At 38.2% G+C, this 23,863-nt stretch overlaps 1 protein-coding gene across 2 annotated transcripts in view; it reads right to left on the reverse strand.

The window, feature by feature from the left end:
- Window positions 1-23,863, reverse strand: part of STK39 (serine/threonine kinase 39) — a 141,653-nt gene that overhangs the window by 19,377 nt on the left and 98,413 nt on the right. For both annotated transcript variants that reach the window (XM_034426776.3, XM_087882009.1), the window contains exons 12-14: window positions 23,827-23,856; window positions 23,030-23,092; window positions 20,514-20,581 (exon numbers count right to left, since the gene is read on the reverse strand). In XM_034426776.3, coding sequence (XP_034282667.2) covers window positions 20,514-20,581; window positions 23,030-23,092; window positions 23,827-23,856 — 161 coding nt within the window. The remainder of the gene's footprint in view (window positions 1-20,513; window positions 20,582-23,029; window positions 23,093-23,826; window positions 23,857-23,863) is intronic.

The raw sequence follows: 23,863 nt of genomic DNA on the forward strand, positions 1-23,863 counted from the left end.
GACATGCAGCTAAACCCTCCTATCCTTTAATAAACCAGACCGTAAATGTAAATCTTGATACTTTATTAAAGAACAGGATAAGGTAAAACAGTAATGCCGTGTATGGGATATAGACTTTATCTTCAGAAGGACTAAGCTGGATTCTTCTAGATCAGGGGTGTCAAACATGATTTCATTGAGGGCCACATCAGGATTGTGTTTGACCTCAGGGGGCCAGGGTGGGTGTGGCCAGCTCAACGTTACTCATGTCAGGGGGGACCTATGGTGGCCAAGTGCTAAGGCAGGAGTTCCCTCAGACCCTACCTCCCTCTCATTATAACCTCCGTCCCTCCCTCTTCTTTTTCCTTCACTCTTCCCTCTTCATTCTCCTTTCTTCTTCCTTCCCCTCTTTTCTTCTTCTTCCTTCCTTGCTCTCTTCCCATCTTCTTCTTTGTCTTTCCTCTTTCTTTTCTCCTTTCCTATCCCTTTTTGGATGCTCAAATGTAAAAGGGGAAACATTTCTCCTTTTGTTTTGTTTTTAGTTTGTTTTGTTAGCCCTCTGCCAGCAAAAATGGGGCCGGGGGACCCGTGCGCCCCCCCCCCGCGAGCTCTGTTTTTGCTGGTAGAAGACTGTAGCAGGCCATCGCGGCCAAAAACAGAGCCTGAGAGGGCCACGCACGGCCCTCCCGAGCTCCATTCTCACTGGCAGAAGCACCGGGGGTTGGTCCTTCACTATTTCCATGGCAGCCCACAGGTCAGATCTAAACACCCCATGGGCCAGATTGGGCCTGCAGGCCTTGAGTTTGACACCCTGTTCTAGATGTTTCTGTTACCTGAAAACAGAGTCTGGCTTCTTAGGATGCACGTTTTTTTCCAGAATTGAGGGATGGTGGGAGGATAGATGCCCTCTGGGTCAAACATCATCAAATCAATTTCCAAACAATGAAAGATTTGTCCCCGGCCACTAGATGGGGCTCAACACACACCAGGGAACAACAGCAGTATATACACAAATTATATGCTGGAGGCATGTCATTGACAATGCAGTCAATTTTCATCTCTACTTTAGTCTTAGCTGACAATTTGCCCCAGTTAATCCAATGTATTTCCTTGCCTCAGGTCAAAGGTGGATGGAGAAAGGAAAGAAAAGCAAACAACTATCTCACTTTTGGAAACAGGAAGCGGGCAAAGATCAAATGCAAACATAATTGCCCAAGCATACTAGCGAATGGCTCAATCTGCTTGAAAAGCTAATAGCAGTGAAATGTGTTTTGCGGTCCATTATTCTTTTGTTCCTCAGCATGGAATCTGTAAGCAGTCTCATATTTCAGTGAATCAGGCCATAAAGTCTCACTGTGCGAAAACTACATCCAACAGCCAGGCACAGTCAGCCATGACTCAGAACTATTATCACTTCCTAAACACTTATTAAGAAAATGTCACACTGTCACAAATGCAGAATCATGTGAGAACAACCAAAATGGATCAGCAAGGCCACAGGCAGAAATTTTGCAAAATAAAATAAAATAAAATCTAAAAACGGTATCCAGCTGCTCGGGATACCTGGCCCAATTCAAAAGGAAAATTTACTTCCTTGTTATTTTACACTATTGCCCAATTAAATGGATATTACGCAGCAAAACAATCGCGCAAAACTGTTCTAATCATTATGCGTGCAATGATCAAGCCCATCTGCTTTCTTCAATCATTTAAAGTATTAAGCAAATTTGCACTCAGCACAGGAACACCTAGCTGGAAACTGGAGTTTCTCTCATTTGGAAAGGTAATACCAGACCTGGGGAAAGAGTGAGCAATCTACCACCTCCTCTCCTCTCCTCTCCTCTCCTCTCCTCTCCTCTCCTCTCCTCTCCTCTCCTCACCCCATCCCACCCCACTTGCCTGCATCCATTCAACCAAACTTGCAGCTAAATCTATTTCTGAAAGATCTTGTTTCCATGAGACTTAACAGCTGCAGGGCCCTCAGAAGAGAACTGAAATTTTGACCTTCTGATGGAGTCTATGGGCCATAGTTCTACAGAAAATCAGTAATGACTACTACTCCATCCCTCCTGGTGAACCAGGAGGGATGGAGGCTGGTTGTAATGTTCCCTCCTTATATCCTCTGGTGGAGAATACTTTGTTCTATATACATGTGGTCATGTCAAAGTGAATGTATCTGTCATTGTCAACACAATACCCTAACTTGCCCTTAGAGTCAAGACAGAAATTTATCCCTTCCTCTGTGGAGACCCATTATCCCTGCTTCTTAAGTAAATAGGTTGACCTTTCTTTCCATCTCAGTGAGGATACAATAAGGTAATAATGTAAATGCAATTGAAGATACCACATTTTCTTCAACCAATGAAATTGTCTATCAGCATTTAGCCAGACAAAGAACTTATTGTCTTAGTAAGCGGAGTCTCTTCAGACCTTGCTTCTTCTAGTTCTAGAACGAATCCATATGATATATAAAAATAAAACTACACATACTGAAAAATCCTCCCTGCCTCTCTGTCTATCTATTTGAACGTAAGGAACAATTAAGGGGTTTAAATATTAATTAAATTAAAATGCATGAAATAATTAATAATTTAATTTATTAAAATAAATTAAATGCTAAGGATTTTAATTAAAATAGCAAAATCTATTACTAACTAAGAAAAGGGAATAGAAGAATGGAAGGTGCAAAGGAGAAGAAAAATGCAGAAAATAGAAAAGAAGGTAAGAATATAGTAAAGGCAAAGAAAAGAAATACATAATGATGTGACTTCCAACCTTCATCGCAATCATAAATGGTATTTCCATAACTCTTCACCCCCTCTTAGCAATTTCCAAATACAATTGGAAAGTGAAGTTAGTGAAGTTAGTGCCCTTTAAAAGGCGGCCAACTGTGCTTGTGGGCAAGATGCCTATTTTTGTCATCTCCCAGTGCTCAAAACTCACCAGGGACTGCTATCTTGGAATATCCACATGAAGAACAACTATTCAATGTGCATGTGGACATGTCTTCTCCTTGTCCAGAGAAGTTCCAAAGAGCCGGTCTATTCATTGACCCTTCAATCTTTAGCTATGGTCCTCAACTCCCGTTTTTCACAGAGTTGTCTTCAGTCCACCATTTCTTCTTCTGGAAGTCTACTAAATATAAACACTGAAGAATCCTCTTAAAGCTCATTTATATAGTGTTTAAATTCTCCTCTGGGCAGAATCTTAGACTATCTAGCATACAACCTTTTCAGAGAAGCAAAAACTGATTATCATTCAAAATTAAGCACATATTTTTGCTGAGAAATGATGAACATTTTAGTTGGGTCCCAAAATAGAGTATTTTCCCCCTATCCAACATCCCTCTATCCAATAAATGTAACATCAGCAATAAGCATTTCTCTACTTCAGAATTTCTCAACCTGATCAACGATAAGATGTGTAGATTTCAACTCCCAGAATTTCCTGGACAGCATGCCAGTCAGAACCATCAACCAGGTGACAGTTGTCACTGTTGCATCAGGGAGCATCATCCAGCCTTCAGCCACCACTGCCAGCAAAATGCTCTCTTTTGAGACCATCACTACCAAGAAATCCAGCACCAGCACCCAGCACCATGTCACTGCCAAAAAACAGCAAAGAGTGAGCCTCATGAAGCTCAACCCCAACGCCACCAGTGATGATCATTTAAAGAAGCAAACAACATGCATGTCTCTGTCCCATGGATCTAGGACAACTCGGTACATTTCCGCACATGATCAAAATTTAGGTATTTGGCAACCAGAATGTATTTACAATGGTTGCAGCATCCCGTGGCCATGTAACTGCCATTTGCAACCTTCCCAGTTGACCAAGAGGTTCTCTTAACTCTGGTGATTCACTTAATAACCACAGCAAAAGGACATTAAAATTGGGTGCAATTCACTTAATGACAGTTTGCTTAGCGACAGACGTCCTGATTCTAATCATGATCATAAATTGAGAACTACCTGTATTACTTTATCCTGATATCAAAGGACAATAACTTGCCACCAAAATCTCTGGATAGGTTAGAGCCTACAATTATTTCAGGAGAAAAAAGGCCCCAGGCAAATCTTCACTAAAGGACCTCCTGTTATAACTATAAAAAGCCAATGGATGGATTATTTCAGGCTGCAATTTGCTAATACTGGTAGTTTCTTCTCATCACGTGGTTGCTGTAGGGCAGTCTTTTCTTTGCCTATTAGTATTATAAACTCAAACCAGAGACAGAGATTTTCCATGTTATGAAAGTGCAGAAGTGTCATGAATATAGTAAAAATGGTCTTTTCCATTCAAAAGAATATTTCATCTCCCTCCCTTAACAAGAAAGTAGTTTTTATTTAATGCAGACTGCACATAAAATTAATTTACATTTGATTTTCCAATTCCAAGACAATTTGCTATATGGAACTATAATAAAACAGGGGATGGATGCATTCAGATATTACCAGATATTGTGCATGACAGAACTATTAACTCATAAGCTCTCCTTTGGAAGGTAATTCTCAAAGCAGAATATCCCAGTAATTAAACTTCATGTACTGAAGCATATTTTGGATTACGTGGTTTATCTTTTCAAATTAGAGTACTGAACGAAGTTATCCACACGCCCCTTCCAGTGTTGGTAAAATGAGAAATATTCTCCAACATGAATGTTGCAATGTCACAGAAAATTGAAATTCAAGAATACATGTTGAGTTACAGAAAATAAATTGTGCCTCAAGCAGCAAATAAAAGCATTTTTAAATATTAATATATTATATTACAGCTAGACCCATCATTCTATTTCAGCTATTTTATTTTTTTTTGAAATGCACATAAGAGAAAAAGTAAAAAGAGAATGTGTTTTTAAAATTATGCTTGCTGAATATTGGACAAAGTTATAATTTATTCTTTCTCAGAGGACAAGAAGACAAGAAGACCTTTTAAAGGTTGTTCTTACAAACCTTTCTTTTCACTATCTTCATACATTTTCTTTTGTTTTTTAAACTTATCAGCTCTCTCTTATCAGCTCCATCCAACCGCAACTGCCTTGGTGTTTTTCTTCTTCTTCTCATCTCACTTTCTCTTTCTTCATAATTTGATTTGAGATTTGATCCTCATTCATTCTCTCTAAATGACCAAGCCTTGCTTGTATTGGTCACTCATGCTTGGTTTTCCATCTACATTCATTCAACACTTTTTCTTTCTTGACCATCTTTCCCTTTACCACAGACCAGGGTGGATAAAAATCAATGATTTTTTTTAAAAAATCAAAAAAATCAGAATTTTTTTATTTAAATCAGATTTTTTTGATTTTTATCGAATTTATTTTAATAAAAAACTTTTGGGGTAAAAATCTATCGTAAGATAGTTTTCTATTTAAGATACATAAATAATTTAGTTTATTCAGCATGAAATGGAGCTTAGTTATGTAGCATGAGGCTGTATATTCTGCAACACTGGGACTATCGGTGAGTCAACAGTGGGTCAAAGGAGTAGCAGAGATGACAGTTGCTCTTTAAAAATTATGATTTAAATCGAGTTGATTTAAATCAAGCCTTTTTACTAGTGATTTAAATCATGATTTAAATTGTGATTTAAATCAACTCGATTTAAATCAAAACCACCCTGCCACAGACACTTTTCAATTTACTTTTCTATTTCTCTTTGTATACACAACTCTCAATTTTGTATCACAAAGAAGGAAGAAGCATACTCTTATGCACAGTCATGTTTGCGTCTCCTGACAAGTACTCCTCCTTTGCAACCTCAGTTAAGGTGCTGGGCTTCTAGACTAGAAGGTCAGCAGTTGGAGATCCAAGCAGCTACCACATGACGGGGTGACCTTCCGTTCCTGCCGCAGCTCCTGCCAACTTAGCAGTTTGAAAGTGTGCAAAAGTGAGTACATAAATAGGTACCACATTGGTGGGAAGATAACAGCATTCTGTACACTTCGGCATACAATTATGCTGACCACATGACCATGGAAACATCTTCATGCAACGTTGGCTCCCTTGGCTAAGAAACAGAGATGACCACCAACCCCTAGAGACGGATATAACTAGACAGGGGAAAATGTTTACCTTTAGCTTTACTAGTCACCATCTTTTTTTACCAGCATTTGCCTATCTTCAAATTTCTCTGTTTTCCCATCCTTAGTCAACATTCTACCATAGCCATAAATTCATCTACTTGCTCTAGTTTTTTTGACATTTATGTATAACTTCCAATCACTATTTTTCCCCCCCTGTAGAACACAATTACCATATTTTTCGGACTATAAGACGCACCTAGGTTTAGAGGAGGAAAACAAGAAAAAAAAAAGCACGCCTCTTCTCGGTGCGCTGCGGGAGAATAAATTTTTTGCCTCCGCAGGTCCCGTTTTTGCTCTCCCTGGCCTGTTTTTGGCCTGCAGAGTGCTTCTGGATGCCGGGGAGGGCAAAAACAGGATGCACGGAGGGTTCAGGAGACCAAAACCAGGCCCATATTTGCTCTGTAAGATACACAGACATTTCCACCCACTTTTTTGGGGGGAAAGTGCATTTTATAATCCGAAAAATACGGCACTTTGGTTTTTGATATGTTAATGTGCAGGTTTATACACCTTGCATTGTATAATCTATCAAGCATTCCTTGCAAATCGTTCACTTTTTCACCCAACAATACATCATCTGCATTCAAAAGCATACATATAATGATAGTCTTCAATCAACACACCTCTAGTATCTCCATAAGCATTCCTTATATATGGATCCCTAAGCACATTAAATCACCAAGGACATCACACATCCTCCTCTTACTCTGCCCAATGCTGAAACTCTTGCTAAATGCTCCATTTATTCTCACACGTTTATCTTACCTTATTGCATTCAGCAACTAACCTTCAACTCCATAATCATGCAAAACAGTCCATAATTCAAGCCTCTTCACTTTAATATATGCTTTTTGTGAATCAACCTACATACAAAAAACTCTCTTCCCGACACATATTTCTTAATGAGCTATTGCAGTGGTTCTCAACCTGTGGTCTGCAGACCTCTCCCCTGGGGAGGGACAATGTTGTCATAGGGAGTCTGCAAAGGTTTGAAGAAATGTTATGATTTAAATTTTGAGCTACATCTTGGGGGTCCGTGACCAAAAAAGATATTTAAAGGAGGTCCGTGGTGAAGAAAATGTTGAGAATCACTGAGTTACTGAAAAGTGAAAATCTGGTGTGCAAAGTTACAATGTGCTTTATGTTTTTTGTTCATTGTCACCGGTTCTGTTGTTTCTGTCAGAATTCTGCCAAACACCTTTCAGGTGTACTTAACAAATTAAAATCCATAGTTTGGTACTTTTGCCATCTTTCCTCTTTAGGTAGGGAAATAATAATGGCAGTCTTCCAATCTTCAGGCACATACATAGTCTTCAAAGACAAGTTTGACAAATTATAAGACCAGTGTTTAAGCAAAATATATCCATTATCTTATGATGAGCCATGGTGACGCAGTGGTTAGAGTGCAGTACTACAGGCTACTTCTGCTGCCTGCCGGCTGCCTGCAATTTGGCAGTTCAAATCTCAAGAGGCTCAAGGTTGACTCAGCCTTCCATCCTTCCAAGGTGGGTAAAATGAGGACCCAGATTGTTGGGCGCAATATACTGACTTTGTAAACCGCTAAGAGATGGCTGTAAATCACTGTAAAGCAGTATATAAGTCTAAGTGCTATTGCTATTTCTCCAGCTACGCTGCCTACACCTGCAACCTTACCATTTTCTCACAGCATCATGACATTATTTTTTATTTTTTTCTTGCACACTAACCTTTATAACATTTTTTTTCAATCTTCAACATGTTACAATATTCCCGTACAAATGTCTAAAATATTCCTTCCAGCAGACCCTCAATTCATTTTCATCTCAAATAATTTCATCCCATTTATTTTAATTCCTTTCATCTGCTGGAGGCTCCTTAAAGAATTCTCGGAAAAAATATCATTAAATCAGCAATTCTGAAAACTGCATGAAACTACTTTATACTTTTCTCTTGGGCACAGGCTCCCATCCTCCTTCTGAAGAAGAGGGAAGAGGAATGGATAAAATGCTAATCTTATAAACCAAATACCAGGAAGTAGGATCCACTTATCTTAATGAGACTACCTCTGAGTATATAGACATAGATGTGATGTAAACCATTTTAATCGATGCACTAAATTAATATTGGCACTTCTCTGTATAGTGAAGAAGTTATTTATGAAATAAACTTCTGACAAGGATTGCAGCAAAGTGCAATTCAATTAAACAAACGCTACTTTATTTATAGGAGAGTTACAATGATATTCGGCCCAGCGGTCTCAACACTCACCCAAAAAAGAGATCAATATTTATCGCATCATAAAAAAGTACATCAGTGAACCAACATCTTCCAAGACATAGCAATTATCAGTCTGATCACTTCAGAATCCGCTTGAGCCATTCGGAGGGGGGATAAAACTTTTAAAAATAATGATTTTTAAATAAGTATCTGTAATAATGGGGGGACTAGGAACAGAAGCAGTTACTATAATTTTTCAATCTGGCCCAAAGCGGTATTGGTGATTGAAAACATGACTTTCTATGTATCCTAGAATTGCCCATCTAGGAATGCAATATCCCAATGGAGCCCACATACGTACAATCTATTATATTAGTCGCACTGTATAGCTACTTAGCAAATTTTTAGCATAAAATAGGGCAAGGACACTGTATTTTAACAGTATACTACATTCAGTGTTTTAGCAGGTAATAGCATCTGGACAATCTTTCTCAGCTAGGAAGCTAAATAGTTTGAGCCTGCTTAGTATATGGATAGGAGACCACCATGAAATCCCAGGTTTGTAGGCTAGCCGGGGAATCCAGAAAAAATATCTTGGAAGGTATCAATGGGAAATTACTTCTCTGTTGTTGACGACAAAAAAAACCCTGCATAGATGTGTTTGAAGTCAACCAACAATCACGCCTTGGGCCTGGCTCAGAGACTTTACCACGGTATATTAAGTTTATTATTTCTTTCCCTGCAGAACCTATTTAGGTTGTCTATCCCCAGCCTATCCAGAGGTGGACAGACTTGGCCGCATAGTCTTCAGTATATAGGAGCAAAGACGGAAGCACCAGGAAACGCGGCAGAGCAAGCTCGTGCGCATGCTTGAAAGAGCTGCCAGCCAGCAGTCTAGTGTAAGGAATAGCGGCCGAAAGTTGTGAGGATTAAACAAAAGATGAGTCCAGTCCGTTCCAATTTCAAAAGGCCAAGTTAAGCGATGTTGAGAGAGAGCACTCTATAGACACGACCGTCCTGGCAGATCAAGTCAAAAAACTGGAGCCAAGCAGGAAGGGGCGGAGCTTAGACTTCCAGTAGACTCAGTCCTATTGGACAACAGCCGATGTCTCACCCACTCCTGACTGCCGTGACAGCCAATAGGAGAATAAAGTGGCACAACTTGGGTAAATACGTTTTAAAGAGTAATAAATAATGATACATAATATTGTTTGACATTATTTCTGATAACTTCACTGCATCAGGAGAAGTGAGGCAGATAGTTATAAGCCTTCCAGTTGTAAGGCCTTGCTTTTGAGATGGGAAACCATTCCAGTTTATAACTGTTTCTTGCTAAGCAATTTTTTCCCCCAGAAGTCTCTACAATTTTATTTTTAGCTTGATTGTAAAAGCTTGATATACATTGAAATAGGGAATTCATATATAGATGATCCTTGATTTACAACAGTTGGGACTGGAATTTTAGTTATAAGTCATTGCGGTAGTAAGTTGAGGTACTCACATGACCGGGCCTAAGTTCTGACCATTTTTACAATGATTATTACGTAAAATCACATGGTTGTAAAACCCATTCTGCTAAATGAATGTTCTTTGCTGGAAATTGCAAAAAAAAATCCCATCAGAAATTGTGATCATGTGATGGTGGGACACTACAACTAGTCATAAATATTAGTTATCAAATGCCAGAAATGTAGTCATTTGATTAGGGAGCGATGTTGGTGTGACATTTTACAATGGCCGAAGTGCTTTACTGAGGCCAAAGTAACTTCAAACAGTCCTTAAAGGACCAGATGTAAGTCAAGAAATACTTGTTTTCTATTTTTCAGTCCTGGTTATTTTTATTTTATTTTGTTCTTCTTCAAAATGTTTCTAGAAAGTTCTACTGCTTTAATTAAGTAAACTGAAGAACATTGTGCCTATTAATAAATAATTTAAACTGAAAGTAAGTAAAGGTAAAAATAAAACAATGAAATTAACAACAACAACAACAAAATCCTAGCTCTTAGTAATAATTCAGAAACAGGAAAAATCAAATAACCTATCTCAAAAATGAAAAATCAATTGACTGATTTTCAACAATGAATAACTGAATAAGTGTAACCTGTTAAGATTTGAATTATTATTTTTTTCAATGAAAAGGCAAGGAAGAGAGCATTCAGGTTATCTGGTTAATATTTTTGGAATTGTTTTATTCATAAAGTAAATGTCCAGATTTTCTTTCACTCCTATTAAACCCCCAGAACTCTGTCCTTACGGAAAAGTCCTTGAAAACTATCTACCAGAGTGCTTGCAAGGATGAGCCACTATCTCTACATTTGGTCATCCAGCATGTTCCTTGAATTCCTAGAAAGCAAACTTTTTTCTGGTAAGATATCAGAGGATAAAGAGGTAAACCATGAGAAAGACCCAGCTTGAAAACCTGCAAGCTGATCTAGGCAGCTGCATTCCCTACATGTCTTCTTTCTTTTCAAAGGATCATTTCCATTGCACATAAATGAGAGTGACTGTGTCTAAAATTACTACTAATTTGTTGGTTTGGATATTACACGGAGAGGGGGTGGGAATGGAAATTTAAAAAGATAATTTGATCATAGCATCTATCTGCTTCAACTTGGATGACTTGGGCACAACCTTACTTCAGGATAAGCCTTTGCATTCATTAACGGGGTCCTACAGGACTTTAGTCCTTGGGACTAAATCTCTGAATTCAAAACGATATAAAGCTAGGCAAAACCCCTGAAGATCAGGCTATATACAGCTGTGGATTTAATTTATCCCAATACTGAAAACAGTGGTAAGGAAATGCAAATGTATTCTACTGTAATCTTTTGTCATACAAATTTAAAGCATTTGCGGTTGGCAGTGCCTGAAAAATCCTCCAAACTTGCAAGAATACAGATGGGCTTGGGACAAAAGGCATGGAGACACATCTCACTGAAAACACTGCCTTTACAGAATTTGAACATGTTCAGTCACCATTTAATCCGTCCCGTCCTCTAGCCGAGAGTTGTTTCAGAACAGAAGTCCTTGAAGAAACACATAATGTGACATGTTTTATGATTCGCTTTTTTCCACTTCCAGGAACAGTCTCTTGTCTAGTTGCAGTTTAACAAAGGAATGGATTCGTTGTTCTCGTAACTTGCAACTACGGCCTCACCACAAGCAGAAAGGAACACAGCAGTTGCTGAACGCTATCAAATTAGACACAAAGCCACAGACTTTCCCTACGGATTAGTTCTAAATTTTCTGTGTGGAAACAGCATCTACCATTTGAATTGTTATTATGCAAGGACTCTCAAGTAACAGCAGTTGGGGAAAGGCGGCATCATCTCCACAGACAGAATCACCAATTAAATGAAAACTTCTATTTGCAGTAGCTATGAATCTCTTCTTGTTAACCATCTCGCACAGTTGGAAGCTTTTCTTGTAAGAGCCACGACTGAATCTGTCAACAATGACAGCCGCAACACCTCCGATCTGAGGCAAATTTCTCCTGTATAAAGATTTTTCTAATGTGAAGATACAGGTTTATAACTTTTAGATCTGGTGGAGGAAATGGGGATGAAAAGGAGAGGTGTATATTTTAATTTAAATGCACAGATAAAAATGTTTCTCATCTCCCTCAGAAACAAAAATGGCGAATCCTTTTGCCTTCTCCTGCACAGCATGAAATGACGTCTCTGCGGTTGCCACCAAAGTGATCATCAGCCTCCAATATCTTCTATTATTACTGCTGCTCGATATAGATGCCTGCTTGCTTTAGCTAGGCAATTGGGATGGCCTTCACCCCAGGTGACCCAGCTGGGAATATGTAGTGTTGGTATACACTCCCATTATTCTTTGCTCATCCATCCCAGGAACACCCCCACACACCACAATGAGGCAATGTAACAAGATTTGAGAGGGCACAGGGGCTTAGGGCATGGAAATTTACCATATGCACAATCCTCTTAATTCAAGATGTTTTGCACATCCCTACTTATCCTTGTAAAGCTAAGCAAAAGTCTAGCATTACATGCTAACACAACACAACACAACCGTATGTCAGTGATGACTAACCTTTTTGTTGTTGTGTGCCGATAACGCACGTGCGTGCTGGCACCCATAATGCAATGCATGCGTGACACACACCCCTGCTCCTGTGCGCATGCGCCCACAACCCCGCACTCCCCCGTGCATGACCCCTGCGCTCACGTGCCCAAGAGAGCGGCACGTACCACCTGTGGCACATGTGCCATAGGTTCACCATTACAGCTCTATGTCATAGATCAGTGATATTTCTACTAACTAGACTAACATTACCAACACTCTTTTCCTATAAAATACATTACTTTATACACCAACTGACTACAGCCACAGTGGCACAGGGGTTAGAATGCAGTATTGCAGGATACTTCTGCTGACTGCCAGCTGACTGCAATTTGGCAGTTCAAATCTCACCAGGCTCAAGGTTGACTCAGCCTTCCAATCCTTCCGAGGTCAGTAAAATGAGGACTCAGATTGTTGGGGGCAATATGCTGATTCTGTAAACCACTTAGAGAGGGTTGTAAAACACTGTGAAGCAGTATATAAGTCTAAGGGCTATTGCTATTGCAATTTAGCTGGAACAAAGACATAAATTAAGTCCTGAATTCCCCTTTCCGCAGAAGCACATTTGATCCAGAGAAGGCTTCCATCTTGGAAATGTATTTTCTTGATTTCCCCTCCTAGTCACAGACCCCTGTATCACCTTTTATGTTGTTCTAGAGATTCTCCAAATCTTAGAAAATGATCTGAGAAAGGGGACAATAGTAACTGCATCAGGAACATTGACCTTCTACCAATGGAAGATTCTCCATGAAATTAGTGTTCTACTTAAATGTTAGAATCCAAGGTGTATTAAACAGATTCTGGGTTTATCGGTGGTTACAAAGCTTAAAATTATAGGTTGATGATCACTCTCTGATCTAATACTGACCAATAATCTGACCAATCTATCATGCTTGCTCCCCACCCGCAAGTAAATGTGACTCACCAGAATGATGTACCATTTAAATTAGTATATTTAACTTATTACAAACACTGGCTAAACAAGAATTCACACAGTTGATTTTGTGATCTTTAGATTGCCTGTCATATAATCCACTTGTCCATTTTTGGCAAATAAACAAGGAAACTTAGCTACCAGTACTTTACTATTAAGGTAAGTTTGGTGCTTAATTTGCCCAGCATCACAAAATGTATATAAGGGAATTTTAAAAGCAGAATGTATATAAATTGTTACAATTCCATTCAAATATGTTTAATTTGGGGTCCTGTTTTAACTGGTGGAAGATGAATAAATTATTAAACCAAAATACTTTTAATTTTAACTGGATAATAAATATTATTCATATTGCCCTACTAAGGTTGTTTCTGCCTTTAAAACACTTCATACAAGGGTTGTTAACTCTACATTGTTAACGCCCTTGTTTGGAAATTCTAGTACAAAGCAAAGCCCCGAAAATAAAAATGATCGTCCATCCATGTTTCTTCTAATAGAATAATATCAAAATTACTTCAATACTGATTCAATAAAACATCATACTTATTAAATCAACCAGCTATATTCCAGGAAATTATTTTCAGAACTGAATGCTTAGGACTATATTCTGAAAATAGTCAATCTTCAATGTCAATGTGATCTAATGCTTCCATGACTTGATGAGTTTTGAGTGGTCTTGGGGATCTTTGTAAAGACCAGTGGATTGTCTGAATTACTACCTAGTTCACTGCTATCCAGGTATCTCATTTGTTGCCAATTTGAAACAGACTCAATATTAGCTTTACTCTGAAATCTTTTTGCTTCTTTTCTTGTGCCATTTGCTTACATGCTTGAATTGCTTGGTTGATTATTTTCCTTGATGGTTTGACTAGCTAGTCTTCATGTTTGTAGGGCTGATGTACAATTGGCTAAATTTTGTAAAAATGAAATGCTATGAGGGATTTTTTTATAAATAGAATCCTTGAGACTGACTATATTATCTGCTGTTTCTGCAGTTTTGAATGTAACAATTGCTCTTGCTTTAAAACAGTTAAAAATAAGTAGTCAACCCTACTAATCAAATTTATAGCGACGGATGGAATTAAACATTGGATCAATAGAACAAAATGCATTTTCTGTTCCAACTGAGGAAACATCCTTTAGGTTTTGGATAGCCTTGGTGGCGCAGCGGACTAAAGTGCTATTAAGTAGCACTTAGCTGCCAGCTGCCTGCAATTACTGCGAGTTCAAATCTCACCAGGCTCAAGGTTGACTCAGTCTTCCATCCTTCCAAGGTAGGGAAAATGAGGATCCAGATTGTGGGGGCAATAAGATGACTTTGTATAAAAAAGAACACCGCTTAGGGGTGGCCAAAAGCCCTACTAAGCAGGTATATACAAAAGTATGAAGGCTATTGCTTAACGCATTGTAAAGCCGCCCTGAGCCTCCAGAGAAGGGCAGCATATAAATCAAACCAATAAATAAATAAATAAATTTATGAAGGCCAATTTATTAAGCTGAGGTTTAGGATTCCCTGGGTATATTAAACAACTTAGTAATGATGTTCTTATGTTTACGGCAGTTTGAAAAACCTCTCTAAGAAAACTGCAGAGTTAATCATATCTTCTGGTGCTGAAGGGTATAAAGGCTGTTTTGCATCCATAGTTATTAGAGTTTAACAAGTAGCAAAGTCCACATTCTGGATAGAGGGGACTAATTTGAAAGAGAGGTCAAAGAAACCATCTACATCAGGGGTGTTCAACTCACATCATCACGGCAATGTAATGTTGCTTTTCCCCCCTTCGCTAAACTGGGCATGGGCGTAGCTAGCGCGTGACACATCCAGCCCACGAGCCGCAAATTTGACAGCCCTGATCTACATTAAATGAACAGCCCTCCTCTCTCAACAGAGTGGGAGGGATATAACAATCACTATCTCCTGTTTCCGGTCCTTTCAGCAGTTCCAAAAAGATTCCACACCCATCTGCACTATTCAGGTGAAAGTCCAGTTGCCACTTGAAAAAAAAAAACACCTTTGGGGCCTCGGTTGTGAGTTCTTTAGTCCAGCTTCATATGTTAAAGATTGCAAACCGAGTTATACAGTGAGAACTGTTATATATAGAAATTTGTAACTCTATCTCTTAATTTAAATTAGCATATACTGCAAAGCAACCGTTAATAATTCTCAAAATCTTTATAGACTTTAATCAATACTTCCTGCTGGTATCTTAATATTTGTTGTAGTAAAGATGTTATCTTCTAAGGTCAGGAATTGACTGCCTTTGCTTTTTTCTACCTAAAATAGTCTTTAATCACTTCGTTTGATGTAAAATTGGCCAGAAGTATAAAAAAAAAAAAGTATTTTCCAGCTGGGCTGTCAGGAGGTTCAGCTTGTTTACATCCTAATGAGAAAGATTACAGTGGCAACAGCCAGAATTTAAACTATGACTATAAAAACAAGGCTCTTTAATAACAAATCAATGAGTTAGGGTATTAGGTCTATTATCTAATATTTATTAAATATTTTACTAATTAAACTGTTTTATCTAATGCCAAGTCTAGATTATATTTGCATCTTGCTATTGGGCCCTTTGGACATGAATAAAAAATTGACCAATTTTGATTCTGGGGTGGGAATGAGACTTGCATGTTACTTTTTAAAACCAATGAGAACAAAAAGGGACCCCTTATGAGGGCTCTAGAGAGCCTGCTTGTGGTGGTGCTTAAAATACAGGCTACAAATTAGGTGACAATGAATTCTACTCCCATCTTAGACATGAAGCCAACTGGGTGTCTTTGGGTCAGTCTGTCTTTCTCAGTCCTAGAATGAGAACAATGGCAAACCACTTCTGAAAATAGCTATCCTCCATGACTGATAGTAGTGGATTGCTTGTAGAAATTACAATGCCTTACTCAATTGTGCTAAGATTCCATAATGCTGGTTTGGACATCAAGTTCTACTAGTTTTAGAAATGTTGAAGTGTCATTTTTATCAGGTCACCCCAATTTGCTATAATGAGAAACATCAGAGTATACTACTTCCTTAAGTGATTCCCAGATTTGTTATCAACCTGTAACATCTATTAAGATGATGATGGTTACTCAATACAGAACTCCTTGACTAGTCTGATACAATTATATTAAAGTTTTAGATGCTCAGAAAAGTTTTTCTTTTCTGTAGAATGGAAGGAAAGGAAATAAAAAATTAAGTCTTTTACCATTCTTTCAACATTTATTTCAAGGCCACTATCACGAGTTCACTGTTTCAGTGGACAGTGATTTGCTGATAAGAGCATCACAAAAGTCTTTATTTCTTTTTAACCTAACATTATTTTGTTCTGATTTAGGCTCTATTGTGTTCAGGAAACCTTGATAAAAATGAAGCACTTTACCTGAGAAAAAAAGAGGGGGAATCTTTGTGGAGAATGCCCTGAAAATAACTCCTTAGATATTTGTTTTGCAAGTTTAATGAAATCCGAAAGAAGCAGAATAGATACATGAAATACATTTCTAACATAAGAATGATTACTTATCACTCTAAAAAAAAAATTGTTTTGTTTCTATGACAGAGAAGTACAATGTATATTATTGCAAGGCTAGGCTGCTGTCAAAAATTGGATTTGAATTTGAATAATAATGTCTTGGCTTAATAAATGTTAGGATTAAGATTCTTTGAAAGTAAGAGCAAATCTGGGAAACGGTAATTATTATCAATGGGTAAAATTAGAAGAGGGGGAGAATATTTTTTCTCTATCCATAGATAATTTTCCATAATTTTATATACCTCTATCATGCTTCTCCTCATTTTATGGTTGCCGAAAGCCGATAGCAACGTGATGGCACTTAATCATTCATGTTCTCCACCATCACCTCCATAAACATTATCCTGCTGGATCATGTGCTAAATAATCCCATTATCCTGGATCATACTGGACAGATTCAAGAAATTCACAAGCAGGACTTACAGTGGACAACTTTCTTATTCTTTGCTCCTCAGTAAATAACATTTCAGACACATTGACTCTGGGAATTGATACAGGTAAACCACAGGTAAAATTAAGACACAATGCCAGGATACATATAAAATGGTAGCACTTTTCTCAGGGCAGAAGGGATGATAGAAGTAAAGGCGATACTGAAATTATTACTGTTATTTCCCACTGTTCTTAGACTCCACTTGTGTTTGTGGCAAGTATATTTTATTACTGAGATTTTAACAAGAATCACTGAAACCAAATGCCCGATTCTTTGGCCAGCAAGACAGACTATGCAATTTCAACACTGACTAGAATTATTTCTTGTTAACATACAGGAAACTAGCACAAATAAAAGCCTTTTCTTTGAGCTCTGGATATAAATTTCACTGGAGAAGAATTATTACTCATATTTGCCTCTAGAAGAAGAATACACACAAGCCCACAATAGCAGCGAACAGAATTCTATAGTAAAACTAAGTCAGTTTCCAGCACTGCTTAGAATTTTACTATAGAGCCTTGATGGCGAACCTATGGCACGCGTGCCACAGGTGGCACACGGAGCCATATCTGTGGGCACACAAGCTCCAGTGCGCTGATTTTCATGAAATCAGAGCTCCTGGCCAGCTGATTTTTGGGCCTTCTGGGCACACCGGAAGTCAGGAAATGGGCCGTTTCCGGCCTCTGAAGGGCCTCCAGGAGGGGGGGGGAGGCCGTTTCCGCCCTCCGCAGGCTCCTAGAAAGCCTCTGGAGCCTGGGGATGGCAAAAACCGGCCCACCGGGCCATCACATGCCAAAAGCGGGGGGAGTGTAGGGAGATCACACGTCCATGCCTGGAGGGCAGCAGGGGCGGAGTGCATTGAATTATGGTTGTGGGCGTGCACGCACACACCCCCGCACTCCCCCTGCTTTTGGCACACCACGGCAAAAAGGTTAGCCATCACTGCTATAGAGGAAGACTCTCTCAGTAATCCTAATGCATAAATTTTTCGGCTATTCTTAAAATACTAAGTTTGTGTTACTTATACTTTCCTTTTTTGAATCTCACTTTTCTAAACGTATTCAATACAACCTTGATATTTGACTACCTAAATTAAAGTGCTTCAACCATAACCACATACCAATTTATGTACTCATTTTTATTTAAAATTTTCATCTTTCTTTTCTTTAGGAACTCATCCACTTCATCCAGCCATGACTCTTCTCTTCCCTTTTCTTCTTATGTTTGTTATGAGATTTGATCCCTATTAGTTCTTTCTCTGTGTCCAAACCAATCAACATATTCTTTTTTTACTAATTACTGATGTTTTACATTCAAGTCCATGCTCATTTAGTACCTATTTATTATCTGTTTTCTTCTTCTTTTACCACACAGACACATACTTCTTACGCATTCCATTTAACTTACATTTCTCCTGATACACCCAACATCCCCTTTCCTATAACCAAAGGGACAGAAGCGTACTCTTATCAAAACCAATGTTGCAGCCCTTAAGCTGGAAGGGGCTTTTTTTGCCTTCTAGTCTTCTAACTTAGAGTAGATGCCTGACAAAAAGGAAGAGTAAAACAAAAACAAAAAATTCAATCCATTTTATCTTTTCGTACGTGCATATTTTTCTCTCATGATTATCAAATGAAAAAGTTCCAAGTGTATTTTGTGGTGAAACACACAGAGCTTTGGCTGTTACAAGAGGCATAACCCATTCTTCCTTTCACCAACTACATAAGGAATGCAAAATAAAACCCACATAAAAGAAAAGCCTTCGTCTTAGCATTTTCTGATAGGTTTGACCCATAGACCTTATATAGGACTACACTGCAAACGAACAATGGAGAAATATGTAAATATTTTTTTAAAATGAGAGGCAATGGCCAGTTCTTCCCCCCCCAAAAAAATATTTGCAGATCCCTCGCATCCTGGACATAAACTGTTTCAACTCCTACCCTCAAAACGACGGTATAGAGCACTGCACACCAGAACAACTAGACACAAGAACAGTTTTTTCCCAAACACCATCACTCTGCTAAACAAATAATTCTGTCAACGCTGTCAAACTATTTACTAAGTCTGCATTACTATTAATCTTCTAATTGTTCCCATCACCCATCTCCTCCCACTTATGACCGTATGACTGTAACTTTGTTGCTTGTATCTTTACAATTTATATTGATATCGTTTCCTGATTGCTTATTTGTACCCTATGACTATCATTAAGTGTTGTACCTTATGATTCTTGATGAGCGTATCTTTTCTTTTATGTATACTGAGAGCATATGCACCAAGACAAATTCCTTGTGTGTCCAATTACACTTGGCCAATAATTCTATTCTATTCTATTCTATTCTATTCTATTCTATTCTATTCTATTCTATTCTATTCTATTCTATTCTATTCTATTCTATTCTATTCTTCTCTTCTCTTGTATTCTATTCTGCCAATACTACTGCATAGGTCCAACCACACATCACTTCCCAGGCAACCAGGAGGGGCATAGAACTAATAATGGCATAGAACAGATGGTTAGGTTATCATTCCTCAGAGAAACTGGGAGAAATACCACTTCTTTACAATAATAAAGATACAAATCAGCTTTGAAGAGGTTTTAATTTTCCAAGTTACTTTAGGTAGATTAGAAGAAAAGAGAAACTAAACTAGGAATACACAAAAAATATTCTAAACCTAAGAAAATTAATTAGCTGTCCATAAAACCTGGTTAGAAATCACTCATTTTCTTAAAATGGAAATCAACCTCAGTCTCCTTCCAAACAACTATGACATCTGATAGCCGTATTTGCATCGTTTTAAAAATGGTAAAGTGCTTGAAAAATATATCAGTTATTTTTCTCATAACCTCTTCTCACTGTTGACCAAACCTGCCCAATAAAAGTTTTCAACAAGCAATTTGTAATGTAACAATGGTTATTTCTGTTACTGGTTGACTGCTATAGAGTAAAAGAAGCTCCTTAAAATCTCTATGATCCTGAAATGGAAGGAAAGAGGGAGGAAAAAAAACTCCAAAATATTTAATGAAGAATGCTTTTAGTCTAAAGATCTTTCCATTGTCTGTATTTTGTTCTTCCATTTTTAATTTTTTAAAGCAATTAAAAGAGAGCAATTAGTTGTGAGAACACCATTCATGTTGGTTATACTGGGAGGCTGACCATCCATGTTAACATTTCTCTTGTTAATATTACGAGAATTTAATGAATAGAATCATGCATGAACAGATTTGACTAGGCCAAAAAAAAGGAAATGAAGATAAAGAGAGCTTATTCCTCTTACCTTAGTCGTAAAACAAGATTCACAGCACATGGAACAGAGCTATATTCATTTGTAATAGCAGAACGTGCCTTAATGAAAAAGAAGGAGGGAATACATCTTTTTAAATTGCCATATTAAAAACTGGGATGGGTTCAATTCTTTAAGGTAATAATTATCCAGTTTAACTTAGAGGTCATCACTAATCTGAAATTGCAAGTCAGATATTAAAACTGGCACAGATTACAGTAAGGTGGCAAAGGGAAAAACCAATATAAGTCTATTCCCCTGATTAATCTGATAAATGTATGGTATTAAAAACAAAAGCCCTTAGAATTTTAAACACTTTCCCAGCTTAATACGTTGGGGTACTACTAACAAATTTCTTGTTTATTTAACAGAGCAGTACATTTTATGAGAATCCCAGCAGTGATTATTGTTTGCAACTTTATTGCATAAAATAAAAGATTAAATAGCTGGAAAGTAGCCATAGCCTTTAGTGACAATTAAAACATTCACATTTGATATAAACAGAATTTAGTGACGCTGTTCACACATGACTTTCAGCAGTAATGTGTTTACACTACATCTTCCCTTCAAATCATCATGGGAACAGTCAACTTTGCCTGACTACTAAGTAAACAGCTTCCTCAACCAGTAGCTGGGCAATAGCTCAACTCAATGCTATTCCAAAGGTGCTTTTTCAACAGGCAACTGGACTTTGTTTTCCCTTGAAGATGTTTCACTTCTCATCCAAGAAGCTTCTTCAGTTCTGTCAGAATTGACAGAACCGAAGTAGCTTCTAGGATGAAAAGCGAAATGTCCTCATGGGAAAACAAAGTCCAGTTGCCTTTTGAAAAAGCACCTTTGGGATAACCATGACTAGGATGACTGAGAATCTCCATAGACATTATCACTGTTGGTTTTGTACATCACACTAAATCATCAAGTCTGGCACTTCTCTGGACTGAGCTGGTGTGCAATTTGGGGATCCCTCCTGGATTCACAGCTCCTGCTGAAGGAGCAAATCGCAGCCATAGCTAAGGAGGCCTTTACACAGATTCATCTAACAAGCCAACTGCCACCTTTCCTGGACCAGGAAGCCTTGCTCACAGTCACTCGTGCTGTCACCTACGAATCAGAGGTGCAAGGCCTCCACATGGGGCTACCCTTGAAGACCTTCTGGAAGCTTCCACTGTTCTAGAATGTGTCATTGCACACCTTGATGGGTGTTCTTAGGTTTACCCATATAAACCTAAGAACACCCTTTTTAGGTTTACCTCTATTATGGAAACTGCCCTGGCTTCCAGTTTTCTTACAGTTGCAATTTAAGATGCTGGTTATCACCTTTAAAGCCTTATATGAGACAGGACCAGGTTATCTATGGGACTGCCTTTCCTTAAGGATGCCTACCTGTCCTACCAGAATAGGTAGGGTGGGCATGCTTCCAGTCCCTTCACTTAAAACATTGCCGCCTTACGGGAGCTAGGAAATGTGCTTCTTCTGTGGCAGCCACAGTCCTATGGAAGATTCTGACCCATGAAGCTTGGCAGGCCTCTACCTTCCTAGATTTTCAAAAAGCACTGAAGACTCGGCGTTTCCTCCAAGCTCTGGGAAAGGATGAGGTCAAAAGGAAGTGTGAATTGCCCTTGGTGGTTTTTTTTTTTTAATGTTTATAGATTAAATACTTTATTATGTTGTTTTAATTCTTGATTGGGAGCTGCCCAGAGTTTGGTATAATGGGCAGCTAGATAAATGTTTAATGCAATACAATGCAAAATACAAATATGCAATGCATATATGTATTTTTAGCTTAGCCTATGGCGTGGATTTAACCATTACGACTGGTTAATGGTCAATGATTCATGGCTGAGCATTGTATAAACCAGAACACTGTGGCTTGTTGAACTAGCCATGAGGAAAGAAACACATAATTTGAGAACCCAGGCAATCTTTAAATCAGTTTGTGGCCTAGTGAATCTGTAATTAGTGAGAAACTGGGATTACAAGGAAGCTATTACAAGGCTACTTCAGTCAAAGTCTGTATCTAATAGATCAGAGGTGGGCAACTATGGCCCTTTTATGACTTGTGGACTTCAATTCCCATAATTCCTGAGCTAACATGGCTGGCTCAGGAATTCTGGGAGTTGAAGTCCACAAGTCATAAAAGGGCCATAGTTGCCCACCCCTGTACTAGATGACACAATTTGAGTGCAAAGGAACTCAGGGGTTCCCACTAGTGGACTGTGAGGCGTTTGTAACAGGGCCGCAGAAACGGCCAACGAGCGCACACACACACATGCTCACTTACATGAGCAGCAGGCGAGCGTGCATGCATGTGCTCCATTTTAGTGAGTGGCAGGTGTGTGTGCACACCGCTCGCACAAATGGAGCTGCGCACACGTGCACATGCTTACCAGCCACTTGTGCGGAACCAACCGTTCTCTCTCTCCCGCTGGTCCGCAAAGCCGGAAATGTTGGGGAACTTTGAATTAACCAACAAATCTATGCATAATATCTAATGTTAATAGTAACAATACCTGAGAACCTTTTATAGACAGGTTCTGTATTTGGTCAGGGATATTGCTGGAATACACGGATATCTGTTAAGAAGAGTTTAAATCTTTAGAAGATGACACAAAACATGTTACTTAATACATCCACAATGCAAAATAGTAAAAACCAGGAATAAAAAAAAATAGCAAGCAGGATTTCAAACAAGATTTGATGCTGTAGTTCCATTAAATAAAGCCTGTTAATCCTGCATAATAAATTTGTGAGAACAGAAGTCTTATGTGTCACCAAAATTCTGTCTGCCCTCAAACCCTCCTCTGCAGATTAAGCTAGCACAGAAAGAACAAAAGGGGAAGGAAACATTAAATCTTTATTCATTTATCATTGTACTTCAAATTGACTCAAGAGCACAAATTCTCTGGACAAAGTACTAAATTACAAAGAACATTAATAAATTCTGAATAGCTAAAAAACCAACTGCTAAATATTAGCTTTATAATTCAAGTTTAACAACAGACTATAGACTTACACATATGGAGTTATTTAAAAGTGGCATACAAAAACTAATGCATGCAATCTTATTAAAAACTAACACTGTCACATTATGCATCAATGAATTGTGCCTCAGATTCTAGTTATTAGGGAAAAGCAGTATGCGTTTTTAAAAACTGAAATCTACATTTCGTTGAAAATATTAAAAAGACACTGAACTTCAAATGGTAAAATATTACTGAAAATTACCATTCATTTTCATGTAAATACAGAGACAAATTCAATACAACACACACTCCTACACACAAAGAGAAAGAAATTAACTATTTACCTCTGCATCTTCTTCTTTTACTCTTCGTGACTAAAAG

Source organism: Pantherophis guttatus, chromosome 1 (assembly GCF_059756535.1).
Source record: "Pantherophis guttatus breed Tessera chromosome 1, ASM5975653v1, whole genome shotgun sequence".
In the NCBI taxonomy this organism is placed as follows: Eukaryota; Metazoa; Chordata; class Lepidosauria; order Squamata; family Colubridae; genus Pantherophis; species Pantherophis guttatus.